General features: G+C 38.1%; 1 protein-coding gene across 42 annotated transcripts in view; it reads left to right on the top strand.

Moving 5' to 3' along the window:
• PKP4 (plakophilin 4) overlaps nucleotides 1-14,284 on the top strand; it is a 229,419-nt gene that overhangs the window by 181,107 nt on the left and 34,028 nt on the right. For 25 of the 42 annotated variants that reach the window (XM_065525510.1, XM_065525520.2, XM_065525519.1 and 22 more), the window contains 3 exons: nucleotides 296-519; nucleotides 7,152-7,280; nucleotides 9,003-9,216. In XM_065525510.1, the coding sequence (XP_065381582.1) occupies nucleotides 296-519; nucleotides 7,152-7,280; nucleotides 9,003-9,216 (567 nt within the window). The remainder of the gene's footprint in view (nucleotides 1-295; nucleotides 520-7,151; nucleotides 7,281-9,002; nucleotides 9,217-14,284) is intronic. The other 17 variants (XM_065525512.1, XM_074009154.1, XM_074009156.1 and 14 more) reach the window with 1 other exon arrangement.

Genomic DNA, 14,284 nt, shown 5'->3' on the forward strand with positions numbered 1-14,284 from the left:
AAGATTCTTGTGTTTCTCTCAGTTTTGTAACTGAACCTCAATGAACATATTATATAAGCAGATTTGTAATTTCACTTTTGTTCTTTCTTGCTAATAAAATTAACAAAATATTTATGTACATTAAAAACTTAGTACCCTTTTTAGCACTAATAAGGTAGAATTTTAAAATATAAAAGTAAGCGATTTATATAATTGCCAAAAACTACAATCCTTAAAATTAAAAATGTTTTACCTTTTATTAAAGTGTGATCTCATGGAGAACATACTAATCTTTTTCAAAATGTTGACTTTCTAGTAGGTATTGGAAATCTACAAAGGACATCCAGCCAACGAAGTACCCTTACATACCAAAGAAATAATTATGCTCTGAACACAACAGCTACCTACGCGGAGCCCTACAGGCCTATACAATACCGAGTGCAAGAGTGCAATTATAACAGGCTTCAGCACGTAGTGTCGGCTGATGATGGCACCACAAGATCCCCATCAATAGACAGCATTCAGAAGGACCCCAGGCGAGTACCAGTTAGGAGTCTCTAGAAGGCTACAGTATTGCAGGAGGTAGCCAGTTCCTCACTTTTGCCTTTTTTTAAGTTGCTAAGTCTATTATTATACTATCATCGATTCCATATCTATTAATACTTCCAGTTGTATTCCAGCTATATAGGTCATTGAGGTTAATTTCATTTTAAAGATAGATTCCTTCTTTCCATCCTTTCATAATAAGTTAGAGAATGCACAGATCCGTGGGAATATCTGCAGCATTCATCACTGAAATATTTCATCAAGACAACTACCTGGAATAGCCTCTTAGAATTAAACAAGGCTTTGAAGGATCAGTTTTCCCTTTGCCGTTGTCCTGACCGACTTCTTGGATAACAGCTTCAAAAAATGGATTTGATTATTACAAACTAGAGAAAGACCAGTGTTATATATGTTTTGAATCATAGTGGTCAACAATATATAACACTTTTATTAACCAGGTTCTTTGAAAAAACTTTGACATTTAGGAGAAGATAGTCTTTATAAGAAATTCTATCTAATAAGCAAAAAGTATTTGGCAAATCGTAGACGTTTCCTCCTCCTGATTTTGTTTGGCCCTGTAGACAGCATTTTTTATTAAGATAATATGAGTCGAGGCCGGGCGCGGTGGCTCAAGCCTGTAATCCCAGCACTTTGGGAGGCCGAGACGGGCGGATCACGAGGTCAGGAGATCGAGACCATCCTGGTTAACACGGTGAAACCCCGTCTCTACTAAAAAAAATACAAAAAATTAGCCGGGCGCGGTGGTGGGCGCCTGTAGTCCCAGCTACTCGGGAGGCTGAGGCAGGAGAATGGCGTGAACCCGGGAGGCGGAGCTTGCAGTGAGCTGAGATCCGGCCACTGCACTCCAGCCCGGGCGACAGAGCGAGACTCTGTCTCAAAAAAAAAAAAAAAAAAAAAAAAAGATAATATGAGTCATTTAATACTTGATTGATTTTGAAAAACTGACCTTGTCCTTAAAGCCATTTAAAATATTCAGGAAATAAAGATATTTTAAAACTAAAGGAATTTTCATTTCTGAAAGAGTGAAATTGTTGCTAAATTTTAAGCAACTTTAGTGTTATTTTAAGGCATGTATGCAAGATTTCATTCACTGTTCGCCCACAAATAGTTGCTTCACTGGAAAATTGTTATAATTATCAATTCATTTTTAGCAACCTACCAACTTGTTTTAATGAATGTGAATTAAAATGATGAGTGAGGTTTTGGTCATTAAAACACAATGACTAAAGATACTTTAAAGTTGAGTGGGAAATCCACTGCTTCACTAAAACCACTTCCGTTATTCACTTTTATTCCTGAAATTCTTTAAGCTTTATAAATGCATTTGGTTCTGCTATTCCTGGTTTGCCACCTTTTTGTCATTTTTAAGGAGTTTCAAAAATAACTTGTCTAATAACACCTACAGTTTGTCAGAGATACTCTTACTGATTTTGTTTTTCCAAATCCTCAAAATGACAAAGGCCTCAGGCACCCAAATAGATGCATAAATTCCCAAAAGGGTTTTGAATTGTAGGTAATTTAGACCATCCCTTGACTGGACCTGAAGAGAAAATAATAGCTACCTAGAAAGGCAGTGAAGTGTGATGAGAGCTTTGAGTTTAATATGTGTCCCTGAAGACTTCAGTTTTGACCTCTAATATGAGTTGATTCGCTATAAACAAGGACTTCATGTATGATAATATACCTCAGCTATTCATAGTGTGATAATTTCATAGTCTAATGCATAAAACTGTTATGGCTAGCTTTGATTATGTGAAACTTTACTGATAATGCATTTTGTAAGGTGAATAAGTGATTATATTGGTAGGTGCATTTATTCTAGCTGAAACTGGAATTCAGATGATTTTGAAGTTTGAGTATTTAAACCAAAATTAAAAGCTCATGACAACTGTTAATTTTTAGTTTTGAAAATAGCAATTGGAAGTAATATTTTTATTCACTTGTAAGCCTTTATTGTTAATGCCAAATTACAGTTAGCCTGAAAAATTCTCTGCAAGACTGAGGAAGTTATTGATCTTTACTGTATAAAAGGAAATCTGTGAGTTTTTTTATAGTCATCTACTTGGGAACAAAATTTATTAATAACACCAATGATGCTTCTGAAAGGAGTAACATGAAAGACTTCCTGTGTATTCACATTTCCATCTCAGCTCATTTCCCTTTGGCCTAAAGAACTTCCTTTAACCTTTCTTGTCTTGCATTTCTGCTTGTAACAAATTCTCCCAGCTTCAGTTTATCTGAAAATATTTCACTTGTTTTTTTTTAAAAGATTTTTTTTACTAGATATACAATTCAAGATTTACAGGTGTGGATTTTTTTCTTTCAGTACTTTAAAAGATGTAATTCATTGTCTTCAGACCTGCGTTGTTTCTGTTGATAAGGCAGACATCATGTGTATTCTTCTCATTATGTAATGTATCTTTTCTTTGGCTGCTTTTCAGATTTTTCTCTAGCTTTCAACTGTTTTATTCTGATGAACCTAAGTATAATTTTCTTTGCATTTAACCTGCTTGGGGTTCACTGAGATGCTTGGAATATAGGTTGATGTTCTTGTCAAAATTGGGAAATTTTCAATGATTAATTCTTTAAGCTTTTTTCTGCCCCAAACTCTCTTCGCTTCTTCTAGGACTCCAATTAAACACATAGGATCAGTTTATTATTTCACACATTACTGAATCTGTCTTCGTTTTTTAAGTCTTTTTTCCCTATATTCTTGTAATCAGAATTTTTTATTGATGCCTTCAAATTTAGTTTTCTTTGTCCTATAGACTACAATCTATTGTGAAGCCCTTGCAAATTTGTTTTTATTTCTAATCCTTGAATTTGGTTCCTTTTATATAGTCCATGTTCCTGTGAGATTCTCCATCTCTTCACTCCATATATACATCTTTTTCTTTAAGTCTTCAAACACATTCAACATAACCATTTAAAATTTTTCTTCTGATAATTTCAACATCTGGGGTGTCTCTGGGTCTGTTTCTATTGGTTTCCTTTTTTACGTATTTATAAGTCATACGTTTCTGTTTCTTCTCATGTTTAGTCATTTTAAATTATATACTGACTGTTGTAGATGATACATTATAGGGAATCTGGATTAGGCTGTCTCCTGTTAGGATGCTGAGTTTTATTGTGGCAGAGAACTAAATTACTGGTAGATCCTTTCAATCCCATCAAAACTGGTTTTGTTCATTGTTAGGTCTAGTTCATATTTCTTTTAAACCTTAGAACATGGTCCTTACTCCTAAAACTTGGCCTTTGTGGAGTCTTGACTAAATTCCCAAGGTGTTCAGTGATGTCTGCGCTCTGACTGGTGGCGGGGGTGGTCCACATCAACTGGTACCTCTTCAGCACTGAGTCATGTAGCAGCCACTCTCCACCAGACCTGTGCATGTACCCTACAGCTCAGGGTACAACTGAGGACTTGCGGATAGTCCACACACAAACCCAGAGAATCACCTCTGCTTAGCTCCCTTGTGTTCAGTACTCTGCCTTGCACATTATAACCACTTTAGCACCTGCAAATTCCACTTGCTCCCTGCCTCAGCTCACTAAATCCCTCACATACTACTTGTCCTCAGCTTCCTGTGTCATGGTCCAGAAAGTGCCCCCTGGCAGAAAGCCAGGTAAACGTGGGACTCATTGATGTTTCCCTCCTCTCAAGGATTATATTCTTGTGTTGCCTGTTGTCAAGGGTCTAAAAACAGTTTTCTCCTACATTTAGCTAAATTCACTTTTATCATTGTTTATGGTGGGAGGGCAAAATCTAGTACGAGTTACTCTATCATGGCTGGAAACAGAAGTCTGGGCTTAGGTTTTACTGAAGCAAATCCTGGCAGGCATTGATCCCATCCAGCCAGCCTACAAATTGATGGCAGTTTTTCCAGGGTAAATTTCTACTGAATTTGCATCAAGGTTGGAGATGAAGCCAAGCAAGCCTAATTGCCCAGCTTTGGCAGGAGCCCACCCTCGGGGCTGTCTGGCCCTCATGGCACCCAGGGATGTCAGGAAATCTTGACCCTCAGTGTCCCATTTAAAGAGGACAAAAACGTGTATTTGTAATGATTGTGAATCATCAAAGAAAGAGTAAATCACACTTCTTGCACTCTGTTAAGTACAACAGAGATTTACATAATAGGCTTTAGATAGATTTTCATGAGAAATGATTGATACAGTTTCAATATATAAAAGGAAAATTATTTGTTACCAGGAATTCATCTATTTGGAATAGCTCATTTTTTAGGGATGATGAATATTAATAAAACATCTGTATCCGAAGTAAAAATATATAAAATATTTTAGTATTCAACATCACATTTAATCATCACAACCAACCAGTGAAGATTGAAATATTAGTTTCATTGATCTTGTTTTACATTTGAGGAAACTGAAGCTCCAAATAATGAATTGCTTTTCAAAATCACACAGAAATTGAAGGACCCAAGACTGAAACCCAGGCAATCAAACTCCATATTCTGTGCTTTTTCTGCTGTTATCTTGCGTTCTTTGGCATTGGCTATATTCTTAATGTCTGTTAATGACGTCATCATCCAGCCTGTTCCCCAAGCCGGAAACTCCATCTCACACCTGACTTCAGTTTTTAGATCATCTGGCTGCTGTATAAAGAATGGATTGGGGGTGCAGGTGGGGTGGGGGGATAATATTAGAAGCAGAGAGAACATGTAGGAAACTGTTAGACTCTTCTGGGCAAAATGGAGAAAATGAATGGATTTGGTATATGTTAAATGTTTTGTAGATAGTCAACAGAACTTGCCGATGGATTCCATGAGGTAAGATGAGGAAAAGAGAGAAATCAAAGCGAAGTCTATTTCATTTCAAGCAGCTATGTAGATTCCTGTGTGGATAGTGGGTACTCTGCATGACACCCATCTTTTTGTATTCTAGGACATTCTTTCCTTGGCCACCAGAGTTATTGTCTGTATAAATGTGACTATGTCATATCCTCTCGCTCTCCTGCTTCACAACCTTCATTCCTTATGTGTAGGCACACATATAGACCACCTGGGTTTCACTAACCTCCACCACTAATTACTAATCCTGAGTTCCTTATCTGGGTCTAATGTTATTTTAATAGTGCTTACCTCATGAGGCAACAGTAAAGGTAAATGAGATAATGAAAGTAAAGTTCTTGGCGCAAAGCCTGATAAAGGAAAACTCAATAAAAGATAACTCCTCCCGTTATTGGTATTAAGACAGAACTTTTTAGTTTGGCATTAGAAGATCCTGTAAATGGAATCATATCTTATCCAGTATTTGTATCTCCAGCACTATAGCATAGTAAGGATTCACTGAGTGTGGTGTGTGTGTGTGGATGCATGTGTGCACACAGGTGTGGAATGGCAAGCCCCTTTGCAGTGGTCTGACAAGTTAATGCATGGAGCCTTCCCAGACCAAGAGAGACTCTAAGGCTTCAAAAATCAGGCAAGAGAAGTATCACTCGGTCATTAATTTTATGAATTCTTTTTTTAATAAACAACTAAGTTTATCCTGTAATCAGAGTCTGTATATTTGTTGTTCTGTGAGCCATTTTCTAACAATCTGCTCTTCACATAATAAAAGAGCAAACTTACATTTAACAAGAATTCCAAACACTGTGCCAATATCTTATTGGCATAATGTCATCTGGACATTAGAAAATCCTGAAAATGGATGTTAGCTGAAAAAAAGCAAAGTACAAAAGTACATATACATAGCATGATTATATATCATTGTCAAAAAAAATGGTATAGCATAGTGTTGGAGGGCACACACTCTGAAGGCAGAGTACCACTCCACTGTTTACAGCCACGTGGCCAGTCACATGGCCTTTCTGCCTCAACGTCCGCATCTTTAAGGTTGCGGTAAGAATAAATTAATAAATATATATAAAATGCCTGGAATAGTGCCTGACACAGGATAGGGGTTTATGAAATATTAACTGCTATTTAATAATAACCCAGTTTTACGGAAAAAATCCCAAACCCACACGTGTGCACTTTTGCACACATATATGGAAAAACAGGAAATGTCAGCAGTAATCCTGAATATAGGATGACTGGTCAAATACTTTTTCTTTTTTATAGTTTTCTGTGTTTCTGTGTTATACTCAAGAGCAACCATAAACATTGTTTCTTAAAAATCCTCAGGCCCACAATGTTTGTGATTTCTACGCTGACACCAGCTCTGTCTGTTCCCACCAGCCCTTTCTCTCCCTTCAGGCATGACATCTCACTTCACTGAAGTGCACATGTTTACCTGTGCCTTGCACCTGCAGATTTCTTACATAGGTGGAAAGACATAAAATTAGAACCAGGAGGAGGAGCACTAGAGTGGAAAGGTTACTTATATTAAGAATTTTCTTTGTTCTCCTGAATCTATCTCTTTCTGTGCATCTGTGCGTCATGATTTCTTTAAGATCGTAAGCATCTGGGCCTCTGCATATGTTCATCAGGGGGAAAAATTATTTAGGTATGTATTTTTTAGGATTTTTGTAACTTCCCATTTTTATCTCAGCAGAGCTTTTTTCCCTTATAACAAGTGTTTTTGTTCAGTGTATTTTTACAACATGGGCCTTCCTTTCTGAAGCCATGTTTTTCTCATGTAGGGAGTTTGCCTGGCGTGATCCTGAGTTGCCTGAGGTCATTCACATGCTTCAGCACCAGTTCCCATCTGTTCAAGCAAATGCAGCGGCCTACCTGCAGCACCTGTGCTTTGGCGACAACAAAGTGAAGATGGAGGTACAGGACACGGTGCCTGGGATGACTGGGGAAAACAGTGCCTTTGCATTTAACAGCCACATGCTTCTGTATTTACGAAATTACCTGATGTAATTCAAGAGTCTTTTTAAAGGGATATTTTGATACCAGATACTCTTTGACTTAACTATGCATTTCAGTATCTCTCAGGAAAAACTAGGATAAATATATTTCTTGGAGTGCTTTCAGCATTTTCAAATCATATGTCTACTTCATTAGCTTATTTATAAAACCATGAAGCAAAAATCAATTTAACTTGCATTTAAACAATATTTTTTAGGCCGGGCACAGTGACTCATGCCTGTAATCCCAGCACTTTGGGAGACAGAGGCTGGCAGATCACCTGAGGTCACGAATTCAAGACCAGCCTGGCCAACATGGCAAAACCCCATCTCTACTAAAAATACAAAAATTAGCTGGACATGGTGGCGCATGGCCTGTAATCCCAGCTGCTCAGAAAGCTGAGGCGGGAGAATCACTTGAACCTGGGAGACAGAGGTTGCGGTGAGCCGAGATTGAGCCACTGCACTCCAGCCTGGGAGCGAGACTCCATATCAAAAAAAAAAAAAAAATACTAGGTAAAAATTATAGTATTCATTGAACTAGTGAGTTCATGTATTTTATGGAATTCTAGTCAGGTTGGTGCCAACTATAAATAAGTTATAGAGGATTATAACCATCACTAATGCCAAACATACGTGAATATTTTATTTCAGGGTTTTTTAGGTATTTATAGAAACATAGCAAGTTATTGGTTATTGGCTATAATTCTATATAACATACAGATTCTTTAATGTTTCAAACCTTCTTCTGACCCACAGTGTTATATAAAACTGAAGTGGTTTTCATAATTTTAATATGCAAAACAGCATACAGCTCCAGACCTAAATGTGAATGTAGTAAATAAAGCCCAGAAATACTCAAGTAATGTACTAATGCATTGACAAATGGAAGAAAATTTAAGGAGAGTAGCCTCGAGAACTCATTCTAGAAACCAAATAACTTAAGTCAAAAATTATTTCCTATATTGTCTCAAGCCCTGCATATAGCTTTGCTATGTTTGTATATTTGCACATTGCCCTGCTGGAGTGAAAGCACAATTCTTGATGTGTGTTCTGAGGGTTGGAGGAGGACTGTACCGCCTGCCAATGGATATCAAACCACCTAGATCTCCTATCTCTTTTTTAAGCCATGAACCCAGGAAAAGTATCATGTAAGAGAGTGTCCTTAGAATTTTTTTTTTTTTTTTTTTTTTTTTGAGACAGAGTCTTGCTCTGTTGCCCAGACTGGAGTGCAGTGGCACAATCTTGGCTCACTGCAACCTCCACCTCCCAGATTCAAGTGATTCTTGTGCCTCAGCCTTCCAAGTAGCTGGGATTACAGGTGTGTGCCTCGACACCCAGCTAAGTTTTTTGTATTTTTAGTAGAGACAGGATTTCATCATGTTGGCCAGGCTGGTCTTGAACTCCTGACCTCAAGTGATCCGCCTGCCTTGGCCTCCCAATGTGCTGGGATTACAGGCATGAGCCACCGCGCCTGGCCTCTCCTTAGAATTTATAGAAGTTGTCTTATTTGGAATAAAAAGTAACCTTTGAAATGGTCTGGAGATATCCACATCCTGTGATCTCTCCATAACAGACTTCTGTTTGATCACTGATTAATTGCATGTTACTTAGGCCTGATACCTAGTATTTTTCATTCTAGGTTTGTAGGTTAGGGGGAATCAAGCATCTGGTTGACCTTTTGGACCACAGAGTTTTAGAAGTTCAGAAGAATGCTTGTGGTGCCCTTCGAAACCTCGTTTTTGGCAAGTCTACAGATGAAAATAAAATAGCAATGAAGAATGTTGGTGGGATACCTGCCTTGTTGCGTCTGTTGAGAAAATCTATTGATGCAGAAGTAAGGGAGCTTGTTACAGGTAGGTATAGAATGTGATCTTGTCCTAGAGGAAATGTTGAAAACAGACTGGACTGTGCCCTTGTATAGTGGCACTGTGGAGGAGTTGGAGGTTCCAGATAGTAGATAATAAGATATATTATTTATTATATATATAATATATATTAACATATAATATATATTAAATATAATAAATAAATTATATATTGTTTAGTCTGATGAGTCAGAAACCGTTTACAATGTGGTCATCTCTATTAGTATCAGTTACTGTACTTAATGATTTGTAAATATCAGCTAACAGATGTCTTTTTCATGGAGGACTAAATACCACATGTTTTATTATGTATTTCATAGTAAATCTAGTTGTTTTAAATAGGCAGACTCTCCTTTATTATGAGAATAAAATATACTTAATGGATTGGCTGTCTTTCACGTTAGCTCAGCTGGTGTCTGAGTGCCTGTTTGTATTCCCACGTACTTTACTAGGCCCCAGGGATAGAAAGAGGAATAAAACCCAGTGCCTGCGCTTAAGTCACCTCAGACTGGTGAGGAACACAGGTGATTTTGTGAGTGTCAGGGAAATGTGGCAAGTCTCACTCAACAGAGGTTGCATTGGGCACAGAGGATGGGTAGCGAAGTTCCCTGGGTGACATGAAACTAAAGTTGGCCTAAAGGATGAAGAAGCACTGGCTGGATAGGCAGAGGTCTTTCCAGTTACAAGCTCAGAAACAGCATGGGATATAGTTCTGGAGCTACCAACAAGAGGGGGCTGCTGTGTTAAAACTTAGTGAAGAGCCAAGTGTGGTAGCTCACACCTGTAATCCCAACACTTTGGGAGACCGAGGCAAGAAGATCACTTGAGGCCAGGAGTCCAAGACCAACCTGGGCAACACAGGGAGACCCCATCTCTACAAAAAATAAAAATAAGTAGCTGGATGTGGTGGCACGTGCCTGTGGTCCCTGGTACTTGGGAGTCTGAAGTAGGAGGATCACTTAAGCCCAGGAGGTTGAGGCTGCAGTGAGCCATGATCACACCACTGCACTCCAGCCTGGATGACAAGTGAGGCCCTGATTCAAAAAAACAAAAATCAAGGAAAACAAGGCCAGAGAGAGATACAGTCTTCATTTAGGGAACTTTTTTTTTTTTGAGACGGAGTCTTGCTCTGTCACCCAGGCTGGAATGCAATGGCATGATCTCAGCTCACTGCAACCTCTGCCTCCCAGGTTCAAGCAATTCTCTTGCCTCAGCCTCCTGAGTAACCAGGATTATACACATGCACCACCACACCCAGCTAATTTTTGTATTTTTAATAGAGATGGAGTCTCACCATGTTGGCCAGACTGGTCTCCAACTCCTGACCTCAGATGATCCGCCCACCTCAGCCTCCCAAAGTGCTGAGATTACAGGCATGAGCCACTGCACCCGGCCCATTTAGGGAATTTTTATAAGGAACTTAGTTGTGTCCCACATGCAGTGAGGACACTGGGGTATGGCATGGCTAGTTTAGGCCTTTAAATGCCTTCCAGCAGGCAGCAGGATAGAGGATTGATAGGAAGTGGGAGAGTCTGGGAGGCCTGTGAACAGACCAACAGTCCAATGATAACAGCTTGAACTATTTCATTGATGAAAAGAAAGAGTAGGGTGGAGCAGTCAGAAATATTTCATGGTCTGAGCATGATGGTCAGATGTGGGGAGTGAGAGAGAGGGAGGAGTAAGTAACGCCTGGATGTTGCAGTGTTAGTGGCTAGATTCAAGGATACTTGAGATTGAGCTGGAAGAATGGTTCTGCAGGAGAATACATTGATGACAGCATTGTTTGTAATAGATAATTCAGGGAAAATACTAAGAATTCATTGGCAAAAGGATGGTTACATCAGTGGCAGTACTCTCACACAACAAAACCACATACAGCAGTTAAAATAAGCACATTAGACTGTACATAACAACATAGATGCATACAGCTTTAGAAATATTTGCAGAATGATAACTACAGAGCAATACAATTTGAATAAAGTTTTTAAATATGTAGATTGATGTAGATATATGCACATGCAATAAAGTTAAAATTTCTAATTGGAATAATAAAAATAGATTCAGGATAGGGGTTACCTCTGTGAAGAGGAAGGAGGAAAATAGGACTGCGGGTTGTATTCCAGCTCTGTTTCTTTAGAGGACTCTGAAATACATAAGACAAAATGTTAATATTTGATAAAGCTAGCATACCTGGGTGTTTGTTTTATATTTTCTTTGCCTTTTTTCATGCTTGAGATATTTAATTTACAATTTTAAAACAACGTTTCTTCAAAATTAATTTCATTCCCCCCAGGTTTCCAGTATGAAATCAGAGTTGTAGTTTCTGTAACACTTGGGAATGAATAAACCATCCTGCATCCAATATTTAAGGGGAATCAACTTTCTCATAAGATATTAATGTTCAAAATACAACATTAATATTCCCTTGTACTCAAAGTACCAAAAGTAGAATATACTTTACAAATAATCATAAGTCTGGAATGGACTATCTGCCTTAATGTATTTTGAATATTCTTTAGTGCTTCTAAATTAATACTCCCACTTTCTGAAATGCTTTTGAGGCATCTCACCAAAAAACAAATTATTTTTGCTAACATATACATGTAGCTATAAAATGAAAATTAGAGCAAGCTAAACAGAATTTTTAAAAAATTGAAATGTAGCTATGTTCATCCTAGAAGTCAACACAGTCACCGTGATCACGCCCACAAATTTACCCTGAGCCGCCTGTTAGGGAGGCATAGAGGAGACAGAATCATCTGTAGTACATGAGTGCTTTCCTGCTATGTCTGATGTCTCTCTTTCCATCACTTTGAACTTCCTGTGTCTTGTCCAGTTGTCTTCCCATAGTAACACCATGCAGCCAGGAGGGCTGCAGACAATTGTGTGCGCTGCTCCCTGAGACAGCAGTGGCGATCCAGGGACAAATGACATGGAAAACACAGCTTCTCCTCAAATTTAACTAGCCAGATTCATCATGACTTGATCCTTACATCCTTAATGTGAAGCTTTTTCCTGCTCTTCTGTCCTCTCATAGGAGGAATGAGTCTTTTCTGAATTTCTGTTTGAGGTTTTTCCTTGGGAGCGACTATTACAGTGCCTTTCCTGAGCTGAGCTCAAGGAATTTGTAAGGTTTAGTGTTAAACAGGAAGAAAAGTACATGATTGTGTGCTCTTTTTTTCTTTACATTTAAAAATAAGTCAAATTTACTTTAAGTAGAGCCCGACTTTACTACCAAGGACTTTTATGTGCCAGGTTACCTGGAGCACACTCTGGAATTGAGTGCTAATATAGATGCTTTCCTCCTTATTTTATTGAGAACATGAGATCTTTTAAGACGTGGGCCTTGGCCTTGAAGAGAGGATATAAGTGTTTTCTAATTCAAAAAGAGCTATTTTCCTAATAGATCATATCATTTCTAATGTAAAACTAAGAAGTACCTCTGATATTTCTCTTGAAAATATCTGCCAGTAGCTTTTAGGCTATAAGAAACAATTTTTTTGCCATACTTACAGAGTAGGAGACATTAAGAATTGCTTTATAACTATATACTTTTACCACTAATCATTTATTTTGACATGTGGTCTGATTATCAAATGTTTTCTTCAAAACATTGAAATGAGAGTGGTCAGTGGGCAAACACTTCACGCAGTTGCCATAAGTAAAGTAGGTTGGACCAGAAGACTTCAGAAATGAGTTTCCAGTTCAGAAAGCCAAATGGCAGCTGTGTTTGATTTATACCTAAATTTCATATTGTCTAACTAATATGAAACAAGTCACAATATAAATCTAGCATCATTGCTTTTTTTGTGCGTGTACATGTATTTATAATCTAAGCTTTATAGAGACAGCAAAATTGCTCACATTTCCCAGTCCTACAATTTAGTGGTACTAACCTTAACTGATGTTCAGTAATATTTTAAGGGTGATTGATCCTTGATACATTTTAAACCATGGAAACATCAAGAGATCCTTGAACTCTTCTTTCTTCTTTCATTAACTCTTCCTCACATCAAATGCTGAAGCCGTCTTTAATTATAGAATCACAGGATTGGGGGAGACCTCAGAACTCATTTTGTTCAGTAATCTATCCAGTGCTTGAATCTCCTGTACAGTTTCCATACAGAGTAGTCGCAGTCACGTGCATGAACCCACAGGACAAGAAGCTCATTACCTGGTGGGGTTAAGGCTGGACAAAGTTATCCAGAAAGCAGCAAGAAGACATCTGATATAACTTGAAAAGGCAAAAAATACAAATGCTTAGGAGGTCATTTTTGCATAGGAATGGCCCTACAAAAAGACCAGTTCCACCCTAGATCCAGCCACCAGCACTCCTAACCAAGGAAGTAAGCCCCCAATCTGAACTGTCACTAAAGCATGTCTGCTCCAAACTCAGGCTGCAAGGTGCTATGTGACCATGTCACCCAGCATTCCCCATCAGGTGCCCATCTCCTATAAAGTCCCCTTTGAAAACAGAACATTAGCCTTAGATTTTAGTGTTCTGCTAGTATCATTCACAAATACCATGGCCAGCCTTGCACGGTGCTTGGCCTTTGTGGGTAGGGTCTATGCGTTCCTAAGTGAAAATTATAGTCAACTTAGGATCATGAAATGTTAAAATACAGTGAACCATTGTGTTCCAAATATTACATAATTTGAAGAAACTGCTATCCCCTTGAAACTAGAAATTCTTTTATTCTTAATATTAAGTAATTCAACCCAGTTATTAATCCAGTCTTTTTTTTCTGGTTCCCTTTGTTTCAGTTTGGCAGTTTTTACTGTACTTAAGTGGAGAAATTTTAGCTGTTTTTTATAAAGATACCTTGCCTTTGCTTTAAACACAATAACTGCCCAGGGCCTATATTTTTGGCCACATCTTTATTTTTAGAGGGGAAAAAGGACTTTTCTTCAAATGTATTTTCCCAAGACAGTATGGCTGTCATTGTTAATTAAAATGGTTCTCTAATATGTAACATGATTCTTGTGTTTTCTTCATTGTGTTGAACATTTTCCAAGTTGAAACCTAATGAGCTTTTCGTTAAGTGCTGATATATGT

This window comes from Macaca fascicularis, chromosome 12, assembly GCF_037993035.2.
Source record: "Macaca fascicularis isolate 582-1 chromosome 12, T2T-MFA8v1.1".
Classification (NCBI taxonomy): Eukaryota; Metazoa; Chordata; class Mammalia; order Primates; family Cercopithecidae; genus Macaca; species Macaca fascicularis.